The following is an 11,556-nucleotide window of genomic DNA, read 5'->3' as shown; positions in this document are numbered from 1 at the left end:
CCATTTCTCCTGTTGCTATTCTGAAACAGTTCAGTTTTGTGGATGGAATGTCATGTATTTTCTTAAAAAAAACCTAAACTCTCCAACATGTAATTTTAGTTCAGTGGAATCTGTTCTTCCCAAATTCATAGTTTTTAAGTAAACTGCGTGGGAATCACATGTATAATACATCAGATGGGTATTGTCATATTTTTACCTAACCTAACATCCCAGGAATTTGAGACTATCTGCATTTTGGGGAAAAAACTTCTAAAAAACACAGAAATATACTGTATAATAGTTTTATTTTTCTCATTTTACTATTTTTACATTTTATGCACAAATATTTTTATCTGAGTAAAAATAGAAAATAACTGTTTTATGTAAAATTACAAAAAATAAAAACCACAAAGAAATACATAATTGTTATTATGACAGTATAAGTGTCTTTATTTAAAGAGTAAAAATGTATGCAAAAATCCTCCTCCCTCTTACAAAAGACTGAGAATTTTTTTTTTTTCTGGCAGCAAGTGAAATATCACTGAAATATCAATATTTTTATACCCTACAGATATGAAGACATTAAGTTAGTCACAAGTTGTTTTCAAATTATGAGTTTTAAAACACTTTTGTGCTATTTAAAGATACATTAGTTTATTTAAAAGGCAGTAGCATAAAATGATGAATATGAAAAACAGCAGACCTCACCAAAAATATTCGGAGGCACAACCCTTTAAAGAAATATCATACTTCAATTTCATTATTTATCAGGGAATAAAAACAACTAAATAATTTTTTTTTCTAATTAACTGACAGGGATTGACACAAAAATGAATGTGAGGAATCGATTCATTTGGTAATCAACTGCATAGCAATTTTGCCTATTTTGTTTGATTTTTTTGATGCCAACACAAACTTCCAAACTTAGGGCTAGCAAGATACATATGAAAGTTGGCTGAGAATTTTGTGTGGAAAAGTTCTAAACCAAAAATGAACATTTCATTGTTTTTGTACTTATATGGTATCAGAGAAGACCCATAATTTTATTTTTCTTCCTTTGACTATACTGTAAATTTGCCTATGGAAGATTCATTCATAAAAACAGAGCAAAGAAAGAATAGCATGAATTTTTATTTTCTTTCACAAGTTATCTTCCAATAAAAGAAAAGACTATTAGGCTTTCTGAAAACTGCAATCTCAATAAGGAAAATGGAAATAGTTTATTTAGAAGCTTAGACAAAGTAATGAAAGTTTCTTGAATCAATTGTGGAAACTACTCTTATTACTTTACCTATGTTACGCTGCATAAAATGATGGTGAGAGCCAAAGAAGAAAACAGAAACAGCAACTGATCTCAGTGTACGAGAACCGCCCCTATTCAAATGATATTGAGGAATAAAATAAAAATTGCCACAGGAAGAAAATGGATAGAATGTGTTTTGTTTTGTTTTAAAGCATCTGAGAAATGCTCAAGGGAAAAAAGAGATAGGTTGATTTTAGGGATCTAGAATATGGGTGTCCTGTGTCTTAAAAATGTATATACACATGCAATTGAGACATAATGAAGTCTGTCATCTAAGCTAAAACATAATGTCTCTCTCTCCCCACAGCATTTTAAATCAGAAAGTCAGCAATTTTAAGCTCTTGATAATTTGCCAGAAGAGCAGGCGTTATTATCATTATTTTAAAACTAAATGACTTGTCAACTTCCCAGGCCATAAGAGCATCATGGTGTAAAACATTCTTTTTAGCTATCTATTTGTTATCTGAAATTAGAGCTTCTATATATTTCATATTGCTATCCTACTTGATTGCAGATATTCTTGCAATCAAGTATCCAAATTAAATTAATAATTTGTCAGTCTACTCTGAATGTGTTTATAAAAAGGTAAACTTGGAAATCACACATTTTCTTCTTTTTTAGATTCTACGGCAGGGTCTTTGACTTAATACAACAATATAAATGAGTTACCATTACACGTTGTAGTCCCAGAGCATAACACTTAATATTGTGATTTGAGGTTACTAGAAAAGGTCTTAGATTCCTTCCTCTTTCCCTTGTTCTTAAGATCTCTGCCTTCTTCGGTTCTTTCCAAACCACTATGTGGTATTAGGGGCAGCAACTGCTAGCAATGCCCCTGTGTATTGCCATGGCCCTTTCCTCCTAGTTAGTCAAAAGCATTAAGTGAGCTCTCATAAAGCTGTTTAAGGAGATGGATTTAAAGGCGATGATGAGGGAGAAGGTACATAATGTTATATCTGAGAATCAATCTTCTGCTATAAGAGAATCAAAGGCTATTTGCCAGTATCTCATATCATGATTCATGCATAATACCTTAAAACACAAACTAAAAGAAAAAAAGAAAGAAACCAAGCAAAGCAAACAAGCAAAAAAAGAAAGACATTTCTAGCCATTTCTGTTTAGTGTTGGCTTGTGGTAAATAAAGAGTTGCATGTATATAAGAATTATTTAATTTTTAATGTTTTTAAATGAGTTATCTTTTGAAATAGCTTTCCTTTTGAATATCATTTTTTATTTATATGTGTACAGGTATATATATGTATATATGTAAATATATGTGTATATACACACACACACACATATATATATGATGGTCAACTGCGCATGTATATATCTGTATACCTGCACACATATATAATATTCAAAGGAAAAAAATTAAATAAATGGAAAATTTTAAGAGAAGACTGTCTATACTGGAGGTCAAAATTTCCTTTTAAAAAAATCTTCAAGTAATCTCCTAATGCCATAAAAAGTAAAGTACTGCTGACTGATTTAAAGTCTTCATTTCAATAGAAACACAGAGGACTATGTAAACTTGTAAACTGCTTTCTGTCATAAACCAGCACTATAGGGTAATTAAAAAAAAAAAAAAAAAAAAGGAAGCCATACCAAACCAAACTAAACCGAACTTTTATTTTCTGGTTGAGGTATACTTTTTCAGATTTTTAAATCTCTGATAGGAGAAACAGAGATCATTTGAGAATTTTTGCAATAGTTGGTTTATTTAAATTTAATGCCTCTCTTATAATAATTTAAATTCTTGGCCTGACATTAGGAATAGTCTATACAGTAAATCCTTAAAATTGGCTTGAGTAAAGCCAGATTTAAACCTGGATCTCCTTCTTCAGCACAGCTCTCCTGCCAGTCCTTTATCGTCCTTTGCTTGCAAATATATAAATTACTCTAATAATGTGATACTCTTAGTTTAGTAATTAATATTATAATTTTATTTGATATGACTATTTTAACTCTGCTTGATTAGATGAAACAGGCATACATGCTTTAGCTGTGAAAAATTCCTGGTTCTATGTAAAGCAACATCTAAAGCAGCAGAGAGGGGAAACAGTTATATTTTCAAAAATAGTTAAGCCAGACTGTTTCCTGGAGATACTTCATTTATTTTTCAACCTCAGATGCTACCGGCTATTTTTGGTAGGGCTAGACATTAATACTGACCAGTTTAGCTTTCCTGACTGTTAACAAACTATCCCACAATGAATCTGCCGAAAGACATTGTGGTGATCCTTTAACATACACATTTTCTAAAATATATGCTCAAAGTAAAAAGATCCAAATTCACAAGAGTATGAAATATTTATAAAAAAATCATGCATCAGATCGTACAGTCTAGAAATAAAAGAAGATTCAAATTCAGTAATAAAGGTAAGAGCAATACTTGCTCTAACATTTAAGAAAGACCTTGGACTCCCAGAAGGTCCTGGGCTCAATTATCTTTTTCTGTTTGCAGAGATGCAGTAGCAAGGGCTACTGCTGTGACTGGCTGGGCAATTCCATGGAGCTGCATCTTTGCAAGTTTCTTCTGTTCACATTCTGTGACCAAACGGTTCAACTCTGCTGCACTGTATCCAATAAGAGTCTTCAAGTCACAGACAAACTTGTATACAAATCTCTTGCCTTGAACTTTACAAATCATGTCCCCATCATAATAATACCTTTAAGAAGAAAAAAAAACAAAAACAAAACACATTAGGACTACATAAAAACATAAACATTTTGACTTAACAATATTTCAGACTATTCCATAAGCTTAAGCCTAGTATTGTATCTATCACAGTAACAATTCACATCAAAGTTTTATAGAAATCCTTAATATTATCCAAGGAAACATCAAAATATCATTAACTGCAATTGTGAGGCTAAGTACTCTAAAATTTTATTACCAAATTCAAAGATTATCTTCAACAATTATGATGAAACATAATTTAAAAATAAACATTTTTAAGCAAAACAAAAAACCCTTGGAGCAGTAACTGAATCTAAACACAAGGGCTATGAATCAGAATCAGATTCAAAACCTAACATTCTCAGGAGTTCCTGCTGTGGCAAAGTGGGTTAATGATCCAGCTTGTCTCTGTGGAAGATCCCCAGACTAGCACAGTGGGTTAATGATCCAGTTTGTCTCTGTGGAAGATCCCCAGCCTAGCACAGTGGATTAAGGATCCAGCATTGCTGCAGCTCTAGCATGGATTCGATCTTTGCATGGAGCTTCCATATGCTGTGGGTGCAGCTGAAAAAGAAGAAAACAACCCCCCCCCCCAACCTAACAACTCAACTTTTTACCCTTTGTGACCACAGGAAAGTCACCACATTTTCTTTATGCTTATTCCTCATTTATAAAATGAGGTTAAAAACAGCACTAACCCTCAGAATGGTTAAAGATTAAAATGATTATCTTATAAAGTGCTAATTAGTACACAATGACTGGCACATATAGCCCTCCGTAAAATAGCGGCTAAGCTGATAACTAAAAATCCAAATAACATGAAGATTTAACACACATTTTTTTTGGATTATTGGAATGTCTACTTTTATTATGTAGCTATACTTTCACCTTTACCATTTTAATACGTAAAGGTTTTCTTTATGAGAAATTCTCCAAACCAATAGGGAGCCTCAAAAGTATAAGAAAAAGGGCTTAAAAGAAAAAAAGAGAAGAAGAGAAGATACAGAAAAACAGAAAAGGGACCATCATAAAGAAACAATGTTTCTAGGAGTGGCTCAGTGGTTAACCAACCCCACTACTATCCATGAGGACAGGGGTTCTATCCTGTCCTCAATGGGTTAAGGATCCGGTATTGCTGTGAGCTGTGGTGTAGGCCAGGGGCTATAAAAGACCAAAAAAAGAAAAAAAGAAAAAAGAAAAAGAAGCAATGTTTCTAAACCTACACTGGTACATCTAGGGAAATCATTCTCCAAGTCTGGACTACTGTTGCTTTCTATGGAAACAGAAACAGATTTGGACTTACACTAACTTTGGAAACACACTTTATTTACCCTCATACACTGCCAATTCCAACACTAAGAAAGTCAAGACTTCTCTGGGTTGGCAGGTTTTGAAGCCTTTTAGTTTAAAACTACACGGCCCATTTATACCCAATCTGAGGCAGAGCTGTTACAAAAGAACCAACTTTTTGCAAAAGTATCACTGGTATATAAATGACTATACTTAACAGGATTTTATTATAAAAATCACTCAGTTTAACCAAAAATCTATTAATGAAAAGATTAAATGCAGAAAATGTCATCTTTCCCTAATTTTGGAAAGGCTAGAGTAAAGCAGTTATTATGTTCACTTTCCCAGTAAGAGATACAACAAACTGGGCAGTCTTGTGTCTCTTCTTCTGTCAATTACATCAAAATAGAATTTACATCTCAACCTACAAACCACCATCTGGTTGTTATCTAAATGCTGTAGACGTTTCAATTTCTTAAAGTTTCTACATAATATAATATGTAAGGCTACAACAGACAGACACTTGGAAAAAAAAAAGGAAAATAAAGAAGGAAAGAGGCTGTTTATTTCTAGGAGGGAAATGGAGTTGGTTTAATCATGTTTCTTGCTAAGAGGTTATAAAACACCACATACGTAAGGGTTGGTTTTGGTTCATGTTTTATTTTTTATTTAAAAATATTTTATTTACACTTTTACAATTAATTTACTTTTATTAATTTTTATTATAGTTGATTTACAGTGTTGTGCCAATTTCTGCTGCACAGTATAGTGACCCAGTCATGCATATATATACATTTTTTTTCCTTATATCATCAGGATTAAGAAGACTTGGTGCACATACATAATGGAATAACCACTCAGCCATTAAAAAGAATAAAAAATGCTACTAGCACCAATATGGATGCAACCAGAGACTTCCACACTATGTGAAGTAAGCCAGAAAAAGAAAAGTATCATATCACTTATATGTGGAATCCAAAGCATGGCAAAAATGAACCTATCTACAAAAGAGAAACAGACAGAAAATTTATAAAATTAAAGTATAGGTGATTTACAAAGCTGTGCCAATTTCTGCTGTACAACAAACTGGCCCAGATATTTATCTTTTTCTCATATTATCTTCCATCATGTTCTATCCCAGGAGATTGGATATAGTTTTCACTGTACTATAGAGTACCTCATTGCTTATCCTTTCTAAATGCACATAAGTTTTCATTTTAATTAGCAATTTTACTAAATACTTCTCCAATCTAGTAACAGATGCATCATACAACCACATATAACAAACAGCACTTACTGCATTTGTTCTCTCCTTAAAATGAAGAAAGTAGAAAGGTACACAATACCTGTATTTTCATGGATATGATTTCTTTTCTCCTCCACTTTAAAAAAATTGTAATTTTTAAAACCTTTTAAATTAGGTAATATATTGCACAAACAGAAAAGACACAAAAGTGAACAGCTCAGTGATTTATTATAAAGGGAACATTCACCTGTTAACTATAACTCAGGTCAGAAAACAGAACACTGCCAGCCCCCCAGGACCCCTCCATGGCCCTTCCCAAATATCACCTTCCCTTGCTCTAAAAGATTAATATGATCCTGTTTCGTGATAACAATTCCATTATTTCTTTTTATATTCTTATCACCCAAACTTATTACTTTTGTCTGGTAAATACTCAGAAGAGAAACTGCTGGGTTACTAGTCAGTTTAAATTCCTATTAACAGTGCAGAAGTATCCCCACTGCTCCATATCCTCACTAAGACTTGGTACGGGCAATTACTTTAATTATTTTAATTTCAGCTGGGATGTGCATTGTGCCATTTCATTGTGGTATGAAAATGCATTTCCCTGATTACTAATGAAGTTGTACATGTCTGCATATATTCATTGGTCATTTGTATAATCTCTGAAGTGTCTATTTAAGTCTCTTGCCCATTTTTTCCAATTTTCCTATGGATTTGTAAGAGTTCTTTAGATACTCTAATTAAGAGTCTCAGATTTAAGTGTGGCTTGACCTTCACTCTCTTAATGACAGCTTCTGATGACAAGAAGTTCTTAATCTAAATGTAGTCCAACGAACTGATCTTTTCAATGAGGTTAGTGCTTTTGGTTCTGTTTAACATCTTCCTCATCTACCAAAGTGATGGAGGCACTTCTAGATGCTTCCCTATCTTCCTTTTCACATTTAAAGCTACCAGCTACACAGAACTGATTTTTACTATGCAATGGGAATGAGTCAATATGGATAGTCAATTGTTCCAACACTACTGACTGAAAAGTAGGGCTTTTTCTCATGTCTTTTCCCCACTGTTATCTTTATTTATTTATTTATTTGTTTTTTAGGGCCACACCCACGGCATATGGAGGTTCCCAGGCTAGGGGCTGAATCGGAGCTACAGCTGCGGCCTGCACCACAGCCACAGCAATGCAAGATCTGAGCCGCGTCTGTGATCTACATCACAGCTCAGATCCTTAACCCACTGAATGAGGCCAGAGATTGAACCCGAAACGTCATGGTTCCCAGTCGGATTTGTTTCCACTGAGTCATGACGGGAACTCCCCTACTGTAACCTTTAAATCAAATGTTTCTATATTCTTGTTTCTCTTCGAGTTTATCTATTGTAAACTCTGGTCTATTTGTCTATCCTAGGAAAATGGCATAGCATCTTGTTGTAGCTTTACAGTGCGTCTCAATATCCTGTAGAGCAAGTCTTCCCACTTTGTTAAGTAAGCTTCTTCAGGTATCCTGGTTATTGTGATACTTTATATTCCTATATAAATTTTACAATTATCTTGTCAAGCTCTCCGAAAAAACTTATTCAGGTGGTTATTACACTGATACCTAGGCCAATCTGGGGAGAAGTAACACCCTAATTAATTCAAATAATTCATCTGTAATTTTGAGGGAACTTGTAAGCATTACAATCACATCAGCTGTCAAAAATGACAGTTTTAATTCTGATTATATGGAAAGAATCTTTAGATAGTTGGTAAAGTGTTTGAGGCTGAATAAGTGATACACACACTGAAAATAAAGCATTTTACTTACGTATGCTAAGGAAAACAAATGGTCATTCTGGAAAAGGCAAATAATCATGATAAACTATGTAAAAGTACTTACATGGTCATGATGCTGAAACAGTGAATACTGATCTAATGAACACTTCCACATAATTATATAATTTTATAGGGATGAGGGGATGGAAGAGGAGTGTGTGTGAGTGTGTGTGTGTGTGTGTGTGTGTATAATGATGAGAGGTAAATCATAATCTCTCAACGTGTAATTCAGACAATGCCCAAGTGAAACATGAAGTAGCAGCAAAACCATGTTATTTAGCCTGCAGAACTGCTCTATCAAATTCACTCTTCCAAAAACATAAGATGTAATTTCTATATATCCTACTTCTCTGATACTTAAGTGCACATATTGAATTTTCATCACTGTAGTAAGCATAATTTCTCACAGTAATTATGTCAAAAAATTTCATAGCACTCAAGAAATTACAAATAATTACTCTATTCCAACTCAACTGGTGTAAAATTTGGATATTCAGATTTAGGAAGACTGTAGGGGAAGGAAAAACAGGGAAATGGGTGAACACTTTGCAGCTAATTATAAAAAGTGACAATATTTATGCATTTGCTAGAATTTACACTCATCCAATTCACCTATGCCAAATGACAACAGCTCTAATTGTTATGCAAATGAAAAAAACCTCAAAGATTAAATGTTGGTTTTAAACAGAGGAGTATATGCTTTTAAATCAAATAAAAATAATCCTAGAATTATCTTTTAAAACTTCTATGTATCTCAAATTACTAAAAATCTTAAGAAGTAATTTTTAACAGGAGTGTGAAAATTTTTAGCTTTTTAAAATAAACATCTCATAAACAAGTATTTTAACATCATTATATTATAATGTTTACACCTAGAATAAGATAACATTTTTTAGAAAGTTTTGATCATTAAAACAAACAAAAAAAAAGAGTTCCTGCTGTGGCTCAGCAGATTAAGAACCCAGCTAGTATCCGTGGGGAGGTGGGTTTTATCCCTGGCCTTGCTCAGTGGGTTAATGATCCAGAGTTGCCACAAGCTGCAATGTAGGTCGAAGATGTGGCTTGGATCTGGCATTGCTGTGACTGTAGCACAGGCTGGCAGTCGCAGCTCCTGTTTGACCCCTAGCCTGGGAACTTCCATATGCCAGAGGTGTGGCCCTAAAAAGAAAAAAACAAACAGTAATGAATGCTTACCTTAATGCACGACTAAGTTTCTCATAGTTCATGGTGGGTTTATTTTTACGTTGTCCCCATTTCTGTGCAACCAGTTCAGGCTGATTTAGCTTAAACTCTCCTTCATCACCAACCCAAGAAATGCAATCTCGAGCATCCTTGTCAGTAAGAAGTTCTAGCAAAAACTGCCACAGTTGGATTTGACCATTGTTTCCTAAAATTGATAAGGATGATAAGCATTGACCACAGTGCTATGGATTAACAGAGAGCAACAGGAAACAAACTGGTCCCCTAGTTCATATCTCAGCCACACTAAAAACACCAATCTTTTTTTTTTACAAATGCTGTCTAAATACTGCCAGAGAAATAGCCCATATTCACATTTTCATGCAGTGAAATAAAACGAAAATTCTCGTAACTTGGCAAATTTTATAAATAACAGGTGATAATGCAAAAATACCTGTTCTGTTTCCAGGTGAACTTCTATCTTCTCCTGAAATCCTTGGAGCTCTTTGTACTTTAGCTGCCTTTGCACTACTACTTATAGCTTTAATCGCAGTTGGTGTAGCAGACTGAACTGATGCTGGAATAATCTGCACAGCTGCAAAGAAAGACAAGGGAAAAAATTTTTTTTCCTCCTTCCAATATAAGCAGTGGAAAAAATTACTGAAAGAAATAAAATGCAATTAGTTTAAGTAATGTTCACTAATTACCTCAATAAAAGTTCAGAGAATAAGGTATAATGTTTGCATTACAGTTTGTGAATCTTAGCAAATACGAGTTGGTCTCTTTATTTTGGAAAACCTTGGTGATGTATATACATTAGATAAAGTTATAGAAACTTTTTTTTTTTTTTTTTTTTTCCCTCTTTCTTTTTTGGCCACCCCACAGCAAATGGAGTTTCCAGGCCCGGGATCAGATCCAAGCTGCAGCTGTGACCTAAGCCACAGCTGCGGCAATGCCAGATCCTTAAACCACTGTGCCAGGCCAGGGATCAAACTTGCGTCCCAGTGCTTCTAAGACGCCACCAATTCTGTTGTGCCACAGTGGGAACTCCAAAACATCTATTTTTAAAATATTTATCCATAAAAAATGGTTTAGCAAATTTTGGAGAATGTGGAGAAAGGATAATTCATGTTCCACTGCTGATAAGAGTTCAAACTTAATACCACTTTGAGAAAAAATTTGGTAATGTATAGTAAGATTGAAAGGATAGCAACCCTGTATTATAACCAGAGAATCTGACACGCATTCTTATAAACTCTCATTCAATGATGTTCACAAAGTTTTAAAAATAATACACAGCAGTGAGAACGAATGAAACTGAGCTGCATGTATCAACATGGGTCTCATAAATAAACAAAAAAGCAAGTTATAAAAGGTTACACACAATATATTACCACTTTTCCCAGAAAGTTTACTCATGTGTAAAAACAATGCTATAAAGTGCTTATGGTTATAGAGTTGGTAAAAATATAAAATATGCATAGAATAATAAACATCAAATTCAGGACACTCATTTAAAATGGGATCTACCACAGGTGAACTTGATATATAAAGTTTTCTCTTATGGTGTATATAATTTCTTTATATTTTCTTTGTATATCTTTATAATTTCTTTGTATATCTAAAATACTTCATACAAAATTTAAAAACTAGTTTTTCTTTTTACTACCTTGCAGTACTAAAGAAAGAAAACATGTCTTATTGAAAAATGGGCCATATATTATGAGCACATGAGTACTCACGTTGATCAATTGTAACTATCTCATTCATCTGTTGTTCTTGGCTGGCCAATACATCTGAAGAACACACATAAAAATTTTTGTTTTCATTTAAATCAGAAATGTAAAGTCTAATCCAGCAAAATTCAACTTAATGAAAAAAAAAAAAAACCCTCCACAATTAAAACAAAAACCAAGCAAACATAAAAGCAAAACATCAAACAACTGAAACTTACTGGCATAATAACTTAAAAAATACTTGACAGTCACATTATAGGAAAAAGATATTTTTAAGAGAAATAGCAGGGAAAACTCCAATTTCTTTTAATGTTCAGAAAAGTT

General features: G+C 33.5%; 1 protein-coding gene across 4 annotated transcripts in view; it reads right to left on the bottom strand.

Moving 5' to 3' along the window:
* Positions 1–267: 267 nt before the first annotated feature.
* The window catches only part of GABPA (GA binding protein transcription factor subunit alpha), a 37,994-nt gene continuing 26,705 nt past the window's right edge, over positions 268–11,556 (bottom strand). For 2 of the 4 annotated variants that reach the window (XM_021071441.2, XM_021071440.2), the window contains exons 7-10: positions 11,239–11,292; positions 9,951–10,091; positions 9,512–9,704; positions 268–3,954 (exon numbers count right to left, since the gene is read on the bottom strand). In XM_021071441.2, coding sequence (XP_020927100.1) covers positions 3,726–3,954; positions 9,512–9,704; positions 9,951–10,091; positions 11,239–11,292 — 617 coding nt within the window. In that variant the 3' untranslated portion in view covers positions 268–3,725. Of the gene's footprint in view, positions 3,955–5,889; positions 7,636–9,452; positions 9,705–9,950; positions 10,092–11,238; positions 11,293–11,556 lie in introns of those variants that run through there. The other 2 variants (XR_014825095.1, XM_084991858.1) reach the window with 2 other exon arrangements.

Source organism: Sus scrofa, chromosome 13, assembly GCF_054392235.1.
Source record: "Sus scrofa isolate SSC_HxYL_T2T_F1_AM1 chromosome 13, Sscrofa_HxYL_maternal_Yorkshire_Landrace_v2.0, whole genome shotgun sequence".
Lineage (NCBI taxonomy): Eukaryota > Metazoa > Chordata > Mammalia > Artiodactyla > Suidae > Sus > Sus scrofa.
Note: the sequence above shows the minus strand (reverse complement) of the source record. Positions and strands in the feature narration are given on the sequence as shown.